The 18,960-nt window shown below is 31.9% G+C and overlaps 1 protein-coding gene across 3 annotated transcripts in view; it reads left to right on the top strand.

The window, feature by feature from the left end:
* The window catches only part of LOC139518111 (CD109 antigen-like), a 50,672-nt gene extending 32,437 nt beyond the window's left edge, over window positions 1–18,235 (top strand). For 2 of the 3 annotated variants that reach the window (XM_071309779.1, XM_071309778.1), the window contains exons 21-36: window positions 70–183; window positions 2,485–2,574; window positions 3,340–3,477; window positions 4,129–4,267; window positions 4,779–4,955; window positions 5,607–5,688; window positions 6,513–6,669; window positions 7,281–7,370; window positions 7,758–7,935; window positions 8,431–8,651; window positions 10,014–10,169; window positions 11,322–11,384; window positions 12,408–12,517; window positions 15,233–15,389; window positions 16,345–16,447; window positions 16,769–16,959. In XM_071309779.1, coding sequence (XP_071165880.1) covers window positions 70–183; window positions 2,485–2,574; window positions 3,340–3,477; window positions 4,129–4,267; window positions 4,779–4,955; window positions 5,607–5,688; window positions 6,513–6,669; window positions 7,281–7,370; window positions 7,758–7,935; window positions 8,431–8,651; window positions 10,014–10,169; window positions 11,322–11,384; window positions 12,408–12,517; window positions 15,233–15,389; window positions 16,345–16,447; window positions 16,769–16,944 — 2,151 coding nt within the window. In that variant the 3' untranslated portion in view covers window positions 16,945–16,959. Of the gene's footprint in view, window positions 1–69; window positions 184–2,484; window positions 2,575–3,339; window positions 3,478–4,128; window positions 4,268–4,778; window positions 4,956–5,606; window positions 5,689–6,512; window positions 6,670–7,280; window positions 7,371–7,757; window positions 7,936–8,430; window positions 8,652–10,013; window positions 10,170–11,321; window positions 11,385–12,407; window positions 12,518–15,232; window positions 15,390–16,344; window positions 16,448–16,768; window positions 16,960–17,254; window positions 17,347–18,014 lie in introns of those variants that run through there. The other variant, XM_071309780.1, reaches the window with a different exon arrangement.
* Window positions 18,236–18,960: the final 725 nt, after the last annotated feature.

Below are 18,960 nucleotides of genomic sequence, written 5' to 3'. Positions count from 1 at the left end.
ATTTTATCCATTCAAGAGCAACACTTATAACACACATACCAATAGGAAAGATAATACAATATATTTCAGTTAACAACGTTCCAAAGATTTTTCATGCGTTTTGAACTTCCGTATTCTGCCATACGAGGAGAGGTTATTATAGTTCAAGCCACAGTATTTAATTACTTAGACCAAGATCAACAGGTAAACGTTTACTTATTTTAATATTTTAAATGTATAAGTTGATGTAAAAGTATATTGATTTTAAGGTTCTCTCATAATTTAGATGAGACTAATTTTATTAATAACATAAAAAAACCACTTGTTCATTACTCTTATCTGTATGGATAACTAACATTTCTAAGGTTTCTATAACCTTGTCCCAAGTAGAGCTATAGAAAATCAGTACAATAACGGGTGTTACACAGACAATGGTTTATGGAGTTACACGGACACTTTTTATGAAAAGAGTCACTTGTACCTTTATTGAGTTCATATGCGCTTTATCGTCTACCTTGTAACCCAATTATTAAATTAAACTGATCGGGCGGAGCTTACGTTTTAAAATGTATAAGGACAGTCTATTCGAAGATGTGTGTGATACGAATGATTGCCGTTATAATTATCATTGATTTCTAATCACCTATCAGTGTCTCCAAACGAATTTACAATGACCATAAATGGACACTTTATTGATGAGTTTATCCCAAAACAACTATCAGTAGATGGACTGGTCAATGATGAGCGAACCGTTTTAACTCCGCCAGGTCAAGTGAAATGAAGCAAGTAATAAATTGTTTAATGAATATGATTCATATGAAAAGTGTTTATAAATACTAAAAAGCTAATTATTTCCAACAATACTGACAATGAATGGATTGAGAAATGTCTCAATGGTAATAATACCACATATTTTAATATCTAGAGATCGTTTTGATTGCGTGTCACTCAAAAATTCACCGCACTACTCCCTTCCCAAATCATTACTCCAGGAATAACACTACAGTTGTCACCGTCAGTTGGTGATTAGACGGTCGCAAACAACTGTTTTGCTGATTCTAATGGATTACTATAAGAAGTTGTACGTGAGAGCTTGAAAAATGTATAATTTTGAAATAAAATAAATTTCTGCGAAGACTTAAATTAATGTCATACAAATGAAAACTTATATTGCATTACCTCTACGATTCAAATTTGGATAAAGTCATATAAAAACATCGATTATTATGAAGGTGTTGTTTTTTTCTATAACATCTAATTATTGGGACATATATCTAGGCGTTGACTATGAGAGTCAGTAGTTGAAAACAAAACTTTACGACAAGTGATGATACCAGTTTCCCAATTGTAACCTTTTCATTTATAAATCAAGAGATCCAAATGGTGAAGTTGTAATCATCATTTTGTAAATATTACGGAAGCCATCACGAGTTAGTTGACCATTATGGAATATTTTTTTTTTTGGGGGGGGGTGGTCTTGATGTTTTTGTACCCCTATTTGGGACATTTTGTTCACGCAACATTGTCAATATAATGGAAACTGATGCGACTGTGGTACAAGTGAGGAGCGCTAGAAAACCAGGTTCAATCCACTATTTTCTACATTGGAAAATGTCTGTACATAGTCAGGAATATGAAGTTGTTGTCCATTCGTTTGATGTGTTTAATCCTTTGATTTTGTCATTTTATAAGTTCTTTCCGTTTTGATTTTTCCTCTGCGCTCAGTATTTTTGTGATTTTACTCTTTAGTAATCAAACATTTATTTATCCTATTAATTCAAAATAGTTGGTCACTCCTTAGTTATGACATGTAAGCATGTAACCTATGGATTTGATGGTCAATTTTTTACCAATGAAAAAAATTATTACATAAATAATTGCATTAGATTTTTCAATCTACTCCTTTACCATCGATATGTTTCAAAGCACTGCATTACCAGGTATGCAAATATTTTGTGTTCACAGTTTTAATTATGCAATTGCATTTAGTGTTAATTGCATAACTGTATACCTGGTGTCGTCTAGAGTGAGAAAAAAGAGGCATGGAGAAAAAAGCCAGTTAGAAAGAAGATGTCTTCCAACGTTATACATAATCTAAGTTTGGAACTACACTCCATTGTCAGATAAATCATCTACGTAACATTTCATTTTCTTTATCAAGTACTCGGTTTGTTTTCTTTTATTCATACACTCGAACGTGCAAAAAGTAAAAACACTGAACTCCGAGGGAAATTTAAAACGGACGTTCCATAATCAAATGGCCAAATCAAAAGCCAAAACACATGAACAATAACTGCAACTCCACAGAAACGTTAACCTTTGTGGTCATATCCAAGTGTATTCAAAATATGTTGTTTTATTTACAAACACGAATCAGCTACCTTTTCCAAGTTTAAATCAAGAAAACACGTATCCCTTAAATTCATTGCTTGAAGATTCTTACGCTATATGAACTATCAGGTTAGTTCTATAGCCATGGCAATCTAATATGTAGTTTATTTCCAGGTTTCTGTGAAGCTTGCTAACAGTGTTAACTTTACCTTTGTTGATGCAAACGGAAACGACTTCAACCCAGGCCCAGACGGTTGGACAAAGGTAACTGTATAATAATTTTATAGTATAGTATGATATCAATGAATAGGTATACTAATGATTATCAGGTATAAATATATACAAATAATTTTATTTGAGTGTTACTTTATAGTTTACTGCACTTTTGTAGAATCGATTTGAATTATAGATTGTTGTGTATAGTAAGTGACCTATAGTTGTTAACATCTATGTCATGATGTATGTCTTATAAAAAAAGTGTACAATATTTTCGTGTCCTTGTATTTATTACGGTTTTTTTTTTAACCATTTTTTCAAAACCGTTAGATGTGGTTTTTTTTTAATTATCGTTCGTTCCTTATAAACTCCCATATATATAATAAGACGAATTTTTTTACCCGTTCGCACATCAGTGGTGCTACAGCCCAACATTAGAACAAATTGTAAAAATCAATTACTTATGACTGAATTCAAAAGATCAGTTAGAAGAACTATATTATACAACTCACATAAAAAAAAGCATAAAGGACCAAATAAAGAGTTTTTGCAGTTCTCAAGAACATCATCATTAAAATTATATGAAGAATGCCATTTAGTAATTGATACTCAAATACAGCCAAAATGCCAAATCTAGTTATCTATGATTGATTTGGTATGAGTTTTAAAAAATTTGGTTACGAAATCCCTAAGTAAAAACTGTAACAGTAATAGACGAGTAAAGGCACCCAAATCTTAAACGTGCCTTCAAACACAGTCATAAATTTTTTTTTCTTCAAACTTATTAATATGAATTTACTTCGTTTTTAACAGTCTGTGCTAGTGAAGAAAGACGGTGTGGCGTCCGTGTATTTCCCTCTTAAACCAACAGCTCTTGGTAAAATACTTTTGGACGGAACTGCAAGATCTACTATTGGAGCTGACGCTGTACAGCGTGAATTCCTGATAGAGGTAATTTAATTACTCGCAGAACTATGAATAAAGACTGGTGTGCATCATATTATCATTTTTCATCTTTATTCTCTGATTTGTTTTCTTTACGTCTGTTGCAAAGTCTTAAGATATGAAAACATGTTGGAATCATATACGATTTTTCAATTTGAAAAGAATAAAACAATGCCTTTAAAATTTGCTGTTACAAAATATTAGAAATTATTACAAATTAAGGAATGTATTTCCCTCATACATAGCTCTGATTCCTTTCACGGATTTGGCTATACTTTTTGGACCTTTTGGATTATAGCTCTTCATCTTTTATATAAGCTTTGAATTTCAAATATTTTGGCCACGAGCATCACTGAAGAGGCATGTTTTGTCGAAATGCGCATCTGGTGCAAGAAAATTGGTACCGTTAATTTTATTAAAGACGAAAATTTTGTTTTATTTGACATTTCTTTCGATCTTTATATTTAAATAGAACATGACGATGTATTTTTAGTCAATGAACATTTGGAATTTATTTTTGAATTGACTATAAACTTTTCTTTAAATCTGATAACGAACATCTTTCCGTGAAGTAAAACATTATCGGTTACAACCACAGTAAATCAGGTAAATATAAAATTAAGCCTAACATTAAATATATGTTATTGAAAATTGTAGGCCGAAGGTATCAAACAAAATTACAACGTTCCATTACTTATTGACCTCCGACAAGGAGGACGGGTCAGAGAGACAATTTCGTTGTCTTTCCCGCCAAATCTAGTTGAAGATTCAGAATTTATAAAAATTCAAGTTATTGGTGAGTATCAACTTTAATTATATTGAACTACGTATATTTATTTAGACACCAGTATCTTAATTCTATAACATAGTTTCAAAAACAGATTTGAGGTATTCTTAACAAGTCATTCTTTAATTCAATAAAAACTAACAAAAAATACTGGCATGTGCTTAAGTGAGGCAGAATAAATAAAAAAGGTTTCATTGCGGTTATAACGTACTAAATACATAGTTAAACGTAAAATATAATTAAGATAAAACATGACTTAGAAGGAGATATTTCAGAATAACACACAATAAGATATTGCCTACAAAAAAAGTTAAATTACAAAAAAATATAATAACCTTCGAGGAAAATTGAAAACTTCCCTAATCAAATGGAAAAATCAAAAGCTCAAACATATCAAACGAATGAATAACAACTGTCATATTCCAACCTTGGCAACTGTTTAGTCCCAAGAAATAAAACGAATAAAAAATCAATTCTCCATACGTGTAACATATTATTACGTGTAACATATTTTTCACAGGTGACCTGTTAGGAGCAACACTAGCCGGACTAGAGGATCTCCTTCAGATTTCATACGGTTGTGGTGAACAGAACATGATCAGATTCGCTCCAAATGTTTACGTCAGCTCATACCTGAAAACAACAAACAGACTTACAAATGATGTACGGAATAGAGTAGAGAGCATTTTAGAGGGAGGTAATACAAATAAATCGATAGAGCTAGAATATCAAACTTACAAGCATTATCAGACTAAATGGGGCAAAATAACAGCACGTTTTATTTGCGGCGTATGATTAACATTGGTCCGTCATTCTTCATAAAGGGGTGGAGGATTTACGCCTCTTGCGCCTGTTGAATCAGACACTTCTTCTTTATTTACATTCATAATCAATTAAACGTATGTTGAATTAGTGCTTGAAAGTAAAACGATAAGCTATTGTTGTTTTACTTTAATATTTTAATGCGTTGCGATATAGTTTATAATATAAAAAAATTATGAATAAACATCGATCGAGATAAACTCAGAACGAATGTTCAAGCTATTTATGCCACAACAAAAAGCAAGTGTTTGTATGTTCTATAGGTCAAAACGTTTTTGCAAATTAAATGTACGTTCGATTTTCTTCTTGTGTATGAAAAGCGAAAACACGTTAATGTTTGAGCGATGTTACGTTGTTTTATTGGTATCATAACTTGTCTTCTTATTAACATTACTAAAGCAATAATTGTACAATCCTCACCTCATGTTATGCTGATTTGTATTAGCTATACACAAGTTGCACTTTTCATACACGACCTCTTAAACAAATGATATATGCACTGTATCAACATTGTTCTCTTAAAAAGGTTACCAAAGAGAACTGTCATATGTTCATGATAATGGATCTTTCAGCGCTTTTGGAAATAACGATAAAAGTGGAACTACGTGGTAAGTTTTATTCAATATTATGCCTGAAGATATATTTTGAAAGCACTGAAACCATCGTATACTACTTACTATATACAACTAGTATAGTGCAGAAACACAATAGAGGCAACAACAATGACGGAATGATGATAATGATGTTAATCAATATATATACATAAGTATGATGTAAATACGAACCCTGATTGGCACACTGATGGAAAAACACCGTCCAAGTTAAAATGTTATAGTATATAACTATCCTAACAAAAGGGGATTTCTTTAAATAAAAAAAAACACATGTACGTCAAGCCATACGTCGATCCGTTCATCCGTCTGTTCGTAAAACAATCGTTTTGTCACATTTCAGAACTACTATTAGAATGAGTTTATGCATTGTCAGCAGTTCACTAGTAATGAGTCGTCGCGTGTGTTTTCAATTTTGAAATACCAGTGGAGTATGTTACGTATGGAAACGGGTGTATTTTTAGTCAGATTAGGAGCTGTCAATTTTTTCCTGTTACTCATAATGATGCCTGCTTAGCAGAGAACAGTAAAACCCAATTCGGTTTGACACGATCTGTTTTTAAAAGCAATGACTTATCTTATTCAAGACTAGCACGCTTATATGAGACAAACGAGGTGGTTTAAAAATAAACGAAGCTGAAAGACAATACAAAGATGTAATTCAGTGGCATTGAAAACAAATGATATTAAAAGTTGACGCTCAGGAATAACACATATTGTATGAAAAATGGAAAAATTTTTGGTCGGAAATCATTCCACATCTTATTTAATCAATAATATTATTTAATGTTTAAGCATAAAACAAACTTTCGATTTCATAGGTTGACTGCTTTTGTGATCAAATCTTTTTCACAAGCTGTAAGTTTTACCTATATTGATATCAACGTCATAACAAAGGCTGTTCAATGGATAATAAAGCAACAAGAAACATCTGGGGCCTTTAATGAACCAGGAATTGTTCTTCACAAGGAAATGCAGGTACAATACCATGTGTTGCTACCATTTATATTTATAATTTTCAGTACTAATCTTTCATTGACATGGTTTATAACCGATACGCTTTTATTGATTCACCTTCACCAGGAGTTCCAAAGCCCAAATATTTGAAAGCCAAGAACTGACATAAGAACTGAAAAAGTTGAAGAGGTGATTCGTCCGAAATGATTTATCGAGTTTGCTTTCATCAGAAACTTCTTTTCTATTTATTTGTCTAAAAACGTTAATTACTATTAGTATTTTGTTTTAAAATGTCTAATACACATGTAAGATTGAATTTTGCACAACTTTTTGGAATTTTGGATTCTCAATGCTCTTCAACTTTCTACTTGTTTGACTTTATAAATATTTCGATATGAGCGTCACTGATGAGTCTTATGTAGACGAAACGCGCGTCTGGCGTACTAAATTATAATCCTGGTACCTTTGATAACTATTGCACTTTAACAGATAAATACAAAATAGCAGCCTTGTAATACCATCTAGAAATCCGAATTATATACTATAGTGTCATTGATTTACATGTAATTGTTTATGGTATCACATTTAACTGTAAGTTACACAGTTTACACTGGTTGTCCCCTGTTTTTCAGGGAGGATCAGTGTCTAGTAAAAGAAGTCTGACTGCATTTGTCCTCATAGCACTTCTTGAAGCCCGAGATATTAATCTAGTATCCAAGGAGGTAAGTAAAACATAAGATAGGTATTGTGATTTGATGTAACTGTCCTGTTTAAACTAGTTTTACACTACATGCATCCACCGGAAGGGGGGGGGGGGATTTTCAAATTTAAATAGAAAAAAAACTTATATAATTTTTAAAGTATAAACAAGCATTCAAATCGTCAGACAGCAGACCTAAACAAAAACAAAATCAAGTCTAAATGAAGTCCAAACAGAACGTTTATAATAAAGTCATGTAAGAAATAGGTTATAGTACATATAAAGCTTAGCGTTTAGAACATTATTAATTGTTTAACTTTGATAATGTAAAATGCAGTATGCCTGTTTTTAAAATTAAGATAAAGAGGAACACATTACCAACACATAATTAATATATATCTTGTTCCAGGTACAGAAGAGTGTAACTGAATCTATAAATAAAGCAGTTAAATTTGTGGCAAACGGTGCACCTGCATCCATTGCTAATCTATATGAACTTGCTATAGCATTCTATGCCTTATCGTTGGCCAAACATCCGATAGCAGGTGCAATCTTAGCAGAACTTGAGAAAAAGGCAAAAGTCAATGGTATGTATTGCAATTATTCATTTGTTTTGCTGTTGTTAGAAATACACAACTGCCGATTCGAAGATGTCACCAGTCTTAAACTGGGACAACTGAAAAATATCATTGAAACGGTTATCTTTAAAAATGAAATGTTTATCGAATATCTAATCATAAGAAGTTGGTTTTCTACCACACGATATTGTAAAGTAATTTGTATTTGACCCAACTATTTGTTAATTGTGTTTTCAATTAGCGCTGTTTGGTATCGTTTTGGATTTAGCCATTTGACTGTTATGTTTCTTGCAAAGCAGAACGAGAATAAATCTGGGCAGGTTTCTATAGATTTCTGTCATCTAGTTATGAAGTTATAAAAGTTGTTTTTATTCAAATGTGTTCTTCAAATAATGCTAGAAGTTAAAAAGAACAAAACAACTGAAACAACCTTATTATCTCAGAATCAAATGATGATAATTTGATATGATATTATTTAAAAAAAACATTGTTTAACCTTTTAAGGCGGTGAAAAATACTGGAATTTACCTGAAACTGAAGCAGACAAACTGCAACCTTGGAAAACCTGGAGACCACCCCAAACTAAAGTTAGAGCTATAGATGTCGAAATGACCTCTTATATACTGTTAGGATACAATCTGAAGGACGATACAGACAACGGCATTCGGATAATGAAATGGTTAGGTAGACAGAGAAACCCACGAGGGGGGTTCATTTCTACACAGGTATGACACCTTTAGTACAGACTTTGCTTTATAAAGATAAGGAGATGTGGTATTATAACCAATGAGACAATTATTATTTAAAGTTCAAAAGAAGTTGATGTACCTTTATGTAGAAACTATAACCTTTCATAGAACAATTAGATTTCTTTCAATACTATAATTACTAAAATGTAATTCGCGAAACATAATTCATGATTGGGCATGGTATTCATTTTTAAAAACCGACTTTGGTTTCATGTACATGTTCCGGACCATATGAATATGTGGATCATACGCGTATGGTCATGACCATATGGGTATATACTCATGTGGTCCGACCTTACGCGTAAGGTCCAGAGTTTCTTTTTTAAAAAACGTAGACACATTGGAATGATGAAAGACATCGGTATGACTGCACGTGCTGAGAAGGCTAACTGTTCACTCGCAAGCAAATGGTTTAAATGAAAAGGATTGCATGTGTACAACCAAGACGTGCAAATGCAAAAAAAAAAAAGCTCTAGTACCGTGTGGAAGAAAATGTCATCCTTAGCCTATATGCAGAAATGCAATTAGCGATGAAAACTATCTTTTGCAGTAATATAAAGTTTTTTTTTAGCCTTTGAATTATAAAATTATTACATTTTTATGTAACCTTCATTGTCTTCTTTATTAAAAGTTTGTTGTAATATATTTGAAAAAAATACCTATATGATCCAAATACCATATTAGTATACGCATATGGTCATGACCATACGCATATGGTCCAACTACTCATATGGTCTGGGACATATGCATTTCAGTTGATTGATTTGTGTTTAAAGTCATTTTTATTTGGTGTTATTTCGTGGCATTTTTTATGTATGGGGAATACAAAACCATTGTCGTTCGTAAAGAAAACCCACAATGGAAGTCTGTTAATTTGGTGTCTAGAACGCATGCTACGTGCGAAATTCAAACCAACAACCTCAGTGTTGACAGTCTTGTGTTACAGTATTTCAATTACTTACACCAATCAGGAACTAAGTGCTTTTATTTATTATAGAATTATCTTAACAGATATTTGAATAAAACTTACTCCTGTTTGCAAGATTGATTACACATTCAAAATTAAATTTAATTACTTTTGAGTGTTTCTTTTACTAAACTTTAACCGTTAACCGTTGGCTATTTTGATGAATGTTTACTTTTATTAGTCAAACATAACGTTGGCAAACGACAGCCGTTGGTTAAAAATCATCTATTGCATTAAATTCTTAAAAGTACTATTAATGAAATTCTTTCTCACAGTTCTAAATGAAAAATCGACATTGGAAAAGCAACATCATGTATTTAAAATTCATTTTATTTCTATGAACTGATAAAATATAAACATGATTCATTTAGGACACTGTGATAGCAATTCAAGCACTGTCAGGGTTAGGAGAAAAGATTTACGTACCTAATTTTCAAATGAGTGTAAATACTGTTGGTGACACGTGGTCTCAAGGAAAAACGTTTGATGTTAACAACAGGAATGCTCTGGTACTACAAATAGAAGATGTAAGTTAAAAAAAAACACCGGGAATTCCCTGGTACTATAAATAGAAGATGTAAGTTTAAAATAACAACAAGAATACCCTTGTACTACAAATAGAAGATAAACGTTAAGAAAGCAATATTCTCAACAAAGATGGTATTAAAATGATGAACAGAAATAAGTATATCCTGCTGTTGATGTCTCGACTGTTACACGATTGAAAAATCATCTTTTAAAAAGTAAAGATGTTGACCATGATAAAATCAAAAATCCATCTGTCTGACATAGTTGGCATGTCACTGGGTCCTTTTAATCCCACCCTTACAATTAATAATAACAACCAGAAATATTCTGTAAAAGAGGGACGAAAGTTACCAGAGTGACCGAGAATAAATTGAAAACGCCATGGCTAAAAAAAACCAAACAAACAGACAAATAATAGTACAACGAACATAACATAGAAAACAAAAGACTAAGCAACACGAACCCAACCAACAACTGGGAGGGGGTGATCTCATGTGCTCCGGAAGGATAAGCAGATCCTGCTCCATAAGTTTCAAAGATTTATGAACTATTGATGGTGCTCACAGATCTTTTGGTCATATTCAATTAAACTCTTCTATACACAATGATACATAACTCAATTTAGTGGTTCACATATTACATATACGCTTGTTCACGCCTATCAATCGTAAACATTAGGCTATTGTTGAAAAAAACATATGGTAATGATTCAAAGCCGACGTTTAGTGTCTTCTTTCGTTTTATCTTATGTTATATCTTGTATATTCAAATTACTGTTATGTATTTTGATAACCTATTTGGTCTGTTTGTTTCGGTCTTGTTGTTTGTTTAGTTTTCAATTTTGATTTTGTATATTATCTCATTGAGTTCAGCTCTATATTCATGTTGGTATTCGACAAATGCCAATTCTTCATCATTTTCACCAAATACAATTTCGAGATGTTTCTTTGGTTGCAAAAAAACACACAGATATAATCCGTTTAGTTTTCAAAATATGAATCATTCATTCCACAACATATATATCGACGACAACAACTTAATTTTGAATCAGCAAGACATTTTATATATATGAATTCAAAATACCACAATATTTATCATTACGTATCACTTATATTTGATATTTTATCAACGTTTGTGTTTTTGTCATTAAGATTCCAAATACAGTACGAAGTGTATCGGTGAATGCTAATGGAAGAGGACTGTGTCTAATGGAGGTAATACAACATTTTATTACTTAAAAAAATTCTGATATGACTTAAATGGAGGTAATACAACATCTAATTACATAAAAAAAACATGCTATTGCTTACATGATCTGACTTGACATTTCTTAAATGATCTGACTTTACATTGCTTCCATCAACATTAAGTAAATAATTTACATTTAAAACCACGATAATCTTTGAAATATATAAAACATTGCGTGTCAAATTACAAAATTTTAAAATAAGGTGTATAGAAAGAAGTATCACTACCGAATAGTTATTGGATTTACACATTTATATATAGAATATTACATGGCAAAAATGATCGCATGCTGTATCACCACGAGAAACCAATATAAGCCACTAGGGCCGCAGGTCCCGAGGGCTGTTATTGGTCGAGTGGTTATACATCATGCGATACGGATTTTGCCATGTAGTATTCTGTTTATCATATATTTTAATAGTATCGGATTCATGTAATATCCGTTTTTTTTTTAAATCGTCCAAAATTATAAGCAAAAAAAGAATTACACGATTTTGCTGTATTTTTCCAGCTGACTTTTTTTTTTATATAGGCCGACATTGTAGACTTCCTTATTTGCCTAATATCCACATCGCAATGTCCCCTATAACACACATTTGTAATAACATTCTCAATATACTTTTAAGACCATGTATATGAATGCTTTCACGATACTGTCCTATCATTTCAACTAAAATCAATATTTAAAAAAAAATATATATTACCAAGTAACAACATGTCCTGTTTCTGTATTTTTATTGCATGATAGGAAAAAAGTGTCCTTTTATTTCAACTAAAATCGATATTTTCAAAAATAATTACCTAGTGACTTCACGAGTCATTTTTATAAAATAAATACAATAAGATGTAGAAATGTTTAAAGTTTTCATCCATGATTATCACAAAGCTGCGGAACCAGTTGGAGAAAAATGAAGAAAATCAAAGGACTTTAGGAGCATTTTGTAATTTAATTTTATTTATTTAACAAAATATATACATATCACATTCAGGTTGCAGTTTATTTCAATGTGAACAACGACTTACGAGAGCCAGCATTCGCTCTGACAACAACAGTCCTCAATGACTCAACTAAAGGATTCAGACTCAGAGTTTGCTTCAGGTAAGTAAATACACAATGATACAGATAAATGAATATAAGCCTGATCCAAGTAAATTAATACAAGCTGCTTCAAGAGACTAAAAACAAGATTGGATTGGATTGACTTTGGTTTATATCGGTAAGCTAGCTGAGTTAATTGCCACTGAATACCAGGGTCAGTGCAGAAACACCAAGTTAATAACGTATAGATAAGAAGATGTGGTATGAGTACCAATGAGACAACTCTCCAAATCCCATTTAATATCCGATAATTGATGATGTCATATCATTGAATAACACATATTTCAGCCAAACCTTACATCTCATGTATCCCAGTGAACTTGAAATTAAGGCTACTACTGATACTAGAAGGACTGTTTGGTTTGATACTTTGACCTTATATACAGACAATATTGACACAGATGGACGACTTCGCACGAAAATCTATGATAAACGGGACGATCTCAACAGCAGTAACATACCCTCCATTAGTGTGCTCCTAATGCAGTAACTGATCCAATAAAGTTGTGAGGAGGACAGGTTAAAAATGACACTCCGTAAATTTACGTACATTATCAAACAATGATTGATCCATTCGATGTGTCTTTGTCCAATCTAAGTAAGGACATTTTTACCACGTGTTAGATTGTGGTGTGTCATTACGTCGTCTGATCTTTCAATTAAAGTTCATCGGAAGGTACCAAGACCTTGTTGATAAATATTCTCAACTTCTCAAATAATACACGATGGTCTTGATGTATAGATTCTTCGTACTGATGTTGTTTATCATCTTAACAACGTGTTTTATAGTTCGTTCATTTGTCTTTGTTCTATTATTAATATTACTTTGACTGTTGAATGGTTTCATGTGATATCCGTTTCACGTGGCTCGGTACTTATACATCTCGTCAATGTGTTTGCATTGGCTTTCATTTTTTTGTGGTTTGTCTTGTATTTACGACTTTTTGTATTTCTTTTGTTCTTATAACGTGACTCTGTACTTTAAAAGATCCCGTCAGTATGATATTGTTCTATTATATGTCATTATGATATATTTCTATAATGAATTACAATATACGTTGAACCACAAACGTCAAAATCATTCAATCGCGTAGTGGTATTAACTATTTTTGGATTCTTATAAATTCTATATATAACTTTTGGACTAGTTTAAATCTCGGTCAAAATATTAAATTTATTCTTACATACTTTTGATTTTTTAACCCTGTATGCTAACATTCCCATGAAAATTTTAAAATTGTTTGTACGCACATTGAACGACAAATTTATGTGACGTATAAAATTTTCTGACGTCAGACACTCAATAAATGTGTTCGAAGATAGTAGATGTTTTTGTGTTCTGTTAAATTGGTCCTTTTAATATTGTTAAACGATGATGACTGATGTACCCATATTTTGACTATTATATTTATTGTGTCTGTTTATTTAACGCATCAGTGTAAAAATATCGGAAATTGATGAGACTGTCATTAAAGTGAGAGGGTTAGCGCTAAAGAACCAGGTTTAATCCACCATTTTCTACGTTTGAAAATGCCTGTACCAAGTCAGGAATAGGACAGTTTTTGTCCATCCGTTTTTGAAGCATTTTGTTATTTGATTTTGCCATGTGATTATGGACTTTCCCAATTGATCTTCCTCTAAGTTCAGTATTTTTGTGATTTTACTTTTTACCGAATGTGACTTATTCCCGTGATTGTTTTACTGAGTGTGAATTCGCATTGCTATAATTCGTGGCACGGTACTTTGATGTTATATTTGTTTTTTTCATCGGATTTTGTTAAATGTCTTATCGTTTGTAGTTGTAAATCTTTTTTTTTCTGTTGTATTCCTGTTTTATGGGAAAGATAATTACTCACCCAGTCTTTTTTTTGTTTGGTCAACTAAATCTATACGATATATTTGGTTTCAGAAACACCGACATAGCTAGATAATACAATTAATTATATAATTACTACCCAAATTTATATTAATAAGTATTGTAATTTTCATTGTAATTAATAAATGTTATATCAGTATACAAACTAATCTTGAATTATATCCTAATTCTATCCTATCTGTTTAGAATTTTTTTAGAAATCCAAATGTGACGTCACTTTGTTCGTCGATCTGTTTGGCTAACTCACTTGTGACTTTTTATGTGCTGGTTTAATTTGTTTAATGTATTCTATAGTTAGTCACCATGTCGGTGTTATCATATATATTTATTATATAGTCATTTTTTTTAAGTTGACTGTTTGCAAAAATTGTTCTTATCACAGGCAAAAAACCATAGCCGTACTAGGCACAACTTTGTGATTTTTTTTGTCCTCAATGCTCTTCAATTTTGTACTTGTTTTGACTTTTGAACTTTGTATTGTGTAGACGAAACGCGCGTATGGCGTATTAAATTATAAACCTGGTGCCTTTTTGTAACTATTATTTGTGTGTTTCTCGTCCAGTCATGTAATGTTGTCATGTTAATATTATAAATAACATTGCCATAAAGGCGAAAGTTTTGGCTAGCCATACAACCAGGTTCAACCTACAATTATTTTTCTTAAAATGTCCTGTACCAAGTCAGGAAAATGGCCATTGTTATATTATAGTTTTTTTCTGTGCGTCTTACATTTTAGTGTTGTGTTACTGTTGTAGTTCTCCTCTTATATTTGATGTGTTACGTTCATTAAAAAAGTTGAACATAATGTTTATATGTTATACCTATTCCTCATATTACAGTTGGTTAAGAGGGGGACAGAGTACAATGGGAATACTAGAAATATCTTTACCATCTGGAATGGAAGCTGACTTAGACTCAGTCGATACTACCAATACAGGAGGACAGTACAAAAAAGTGGAGAAGGCTTTCCGTCAAATAAATTTATATTTTGATGCGGTAATGATTTAGTCATGCTATGTTTCTTTCATTGTCTTTTAATTAAAAGAGTACAAATACCAAACAACCAATACGTACAACTTAACACATCTTCTGAACACCACTCAATTGTATCACAACTACATTTTGAAGTTTCTAATGTGTGCGTTTTAAAACTTATACATTCGATGGTGGTTAACTATATATTATGTAGCCACCTAGATAATAAATATAGTTTTCAGTCCAATTGTGTCACGATATTTCAACTCTTGAGACAGTTAACTTTTAATATTTTAAGCGCAAGACAAGCATATAATATATTAATAATAATTAAAATTTAAATTTAAGCGTGGTACAATATTGGAATACACGAGTTAAATTCGTGCAAACTGTTTCCCTTATGTTTTTTTTATCCTTCCTTTCCAAACATTTACAGAAAGTTGTGTATTTTTATGTAACGTCATGAAGCATGGTCAACTTATTTCAGTACGTTGGAAAAGGAAAGTCAGAAGAAATCAAGAAAACTTAACGTCATAAATGAATTTTGACCAATCATTAGATTAGAACAGATATGTCACTAGTGATTAGAAGTACTTGTGTCACATCGTTCAGGAAATTAAAAAATATAAAAAAAGTAGAGAATTCACCATACACCATATTTTTGCATCTCTATTACGCAATAGTCTCCTTTAAACTGAAAACGATACAGTAAATCCTTAGATTATTCTCCATATTCTTATTTTCCGTCCCATATTTGTATTACATCTTCTCAGCATATATTAAGTCACAGGTAGTTCATTTTTTTCAACCTAGTTGTATATTGACATTCTTTACCGGGTGGCACAAATCAGTGGCTTTGTATATATCACCACTTTCAATAAAATACGATCGACAGTTTTGTAAATCAATTTTAGTCGATATTTTATTAACATTATTACACTGTTTGGTCTCATTATTGTTTGTCTTTTTTCTACAGATTTTGTCAAAGCAAATGTGTATTGAAGTCGACATAAGGAGAGTTGCACTGGTTGCTCGTCATAAACCTGTATGGGTCAAATTGAGGGAGTATTATGAGCCAAGTAAGTTATATTACCATAGAACACTACAACTCTTTTTGACAAGCGAACTCCTGGTTGGTTTAACATTAAGTATCGACAGATTCAAACGTTTATAATTTACTCACCTCTTTAATATTTAGAATATAAACATGTATTCTTTGTCTGAATAAACAAAGAGAAGACTTTAATTACTGATATGTCCATCTTTAACAAAAAGCAGATTCAAAAGTTGGAATGACCTATAGCGACAGAAAATAGCATTAACCACGGAATAAATATACGTATACACTAGATCAGTTGTAAACTTAAACCATTTAGTAACTGCTATATATATGTATAAAGGTAATGAAGTAGTTAAGTTTTACCAATCGAAAACTCTTGCCAATGCTACTATTATAGAAGTATGTGGTCCGAACAATTGTGAAACATTTAGTAAAAGAGGAACGAAAGATACCAAAGGGACGTTCAAACTGATAAATCTAAAACAAACTGACAACGCCATGGCTAAAAATAAATAAGACCAACAGACAAACAATAGTACACATGACACAACATAGAAAACTAAAGAATAAACAACACGAATCCCCCCAAAAACTAGGGGTGATCTCAGGTGCTCCGGAAGGGTAAGCAGATCCTGCTCCACATATGGCACCCGTCGTGTTGATTATGTAATAACAAATCCGGTAAATAGTATAATTCAGTAGGTCACATTCATAAAAGGGAAGGGGATTGAAGTTACGACGTAAGGAACATATCCGATATCATTTGTGAAACGGTTTTTCCGTAACGGTCAACCAACTCGAGTAATTAATGTCTATCTGTTGTTAGGTAATGAAGTAGTCAAGTTTTACCAATCAAAGGCTCTCGCCAATGCTACCATTATAGAAGTTTGTGGTCCGAACAATTGTGAAGAAGTGAAGGTGAGTAATGTATCTTATGTCTTTATTTTTGTTTATTTGTTTGCGTTGGTGTTGTCAGCACGCAATTGCTTATGAACTTTTAGTCTAAAACTGGAAATGCAAAACAAAACAAAAAAAAACCAAACATCCCAACACAATCTTTTCTGACAATGGACTAAAAGTTGATATTCTTAATTAAATGTATTGAACAAGCTTTTTATGTCTTGCAGACAAGCAATCAATTATGTCGTGTACTAGTATTTATTAATATGTTTATATTTCAAATAGTAGCTTTGTTACTTTATTATCTATTATGTTAAATAAGTGACAATAATGTATCAGTATCTACATATTCATTGTCTGTATATAAAATTGAAAATGAACATGGGAAACATGTCAACGAAACAACAACCTAACCAAAGAGCAGAAAATAGCCGGAGGCCTCCAATGGATCTTCAACGCACCGATAAAAACCCGCAATCGGGGATGATAATCAGCTGGTCCCTAAAACAATTGTGTACTAGTGAAGTCACATTTAAACCAAGAACATATGAACTGAAATTTAAAAATCTAACTAAGGCCAAAGGCTCCTGACTTGGGACAGGCGCAAAAATGCATATTCAATTGTTATAAAATGTTAAATGATGAAAGAGGTCATGTTCTTATGATATATTTTATTTGTTTTGCAGAGACGATAATCCTGCAATACGAGAAAGGAAAAGGTTTTCCAAACGATCTTTAGATATTATTATTCTTTTTATATACACAAACAGAAACTGGATTTTACAAGTTATCTTATTTAGCATTATATTCAAAAATTTATAACTTGTACTTGAAAATAATAAAGCGGATCTGTGATTGTGCCAACTGTTGCTACCCGTTGTTTAAAATTAAAATACTAGTATTAGAAGTTTCTTTGTTTTTATAATGTACTGAATTACAAACGCACAGTTACGTAAACCGTTGCAATTAACGTCAAACTGTTAACGAATGAGCTGAGATTGGTGGGTATCCACATTAAAATATAATACACCCATCCACAGCATCAGTATAGCTGCTGGGCGAACGTTGAAAATACCAAACGGAATGTTCACATTATTAAATGATTTCAGAATTAAATGGTCGTTTTGAACTTCATAGAATCTGAAAATATTAAGAAATTCACTAAAATAGACTTTCTGTTTTGAATTTTCCTGGGAGTTCAGTATTTTTGTGAATTTACTTTTTTATATAATCGTGTCCATATTTTTAATATGTGTTCAGTATGTTTGACTCCTTGAAATACAGTACTGTTCAGACCCTTCCTTTGCAGTCAATTTAGTCTTAAAGCTCTCAAGTGAAATCTTAGAAAATTGTATATCGATATGTTGTAAAATAACAAAAAAAACGGAACTACGAGGAAAATTCTAAACGGAAAGTACTATTATGCTTCTGACATGGTATAGAGATTTTCTTATGTAGACAGTGTTGTACTTAATCCGTTATTATAGCTTGCTTTACCAAGCATGGTAACTCTAATCAAAACACATAAATTCAAATCGTAAGTCGAACAAAGACAAAACAAGATCATGGCGCTCCGTATATTAAGCAGATCTAGCTTCACTTGTGTCAGCCGCCGTGTTGCAGAAGTACATC

This window comes from Mytilus edulis, chromosome 3 (genome assembly GCF_963676685.1).
Source record: "Mytilus edulis chromosome 3, xbMytEdul2.2, whole genome shotgun sequence".
Classification (NCBI taxonomy): Eukaryota; Metazoa; Mollusca; class Bivalvia; order Mytilida; family Mytilidae; genus Mytilus; species Mytilus edulis.
This window is presented reverse-complemented; position numbering and strand designations above follow the sequence as displayed.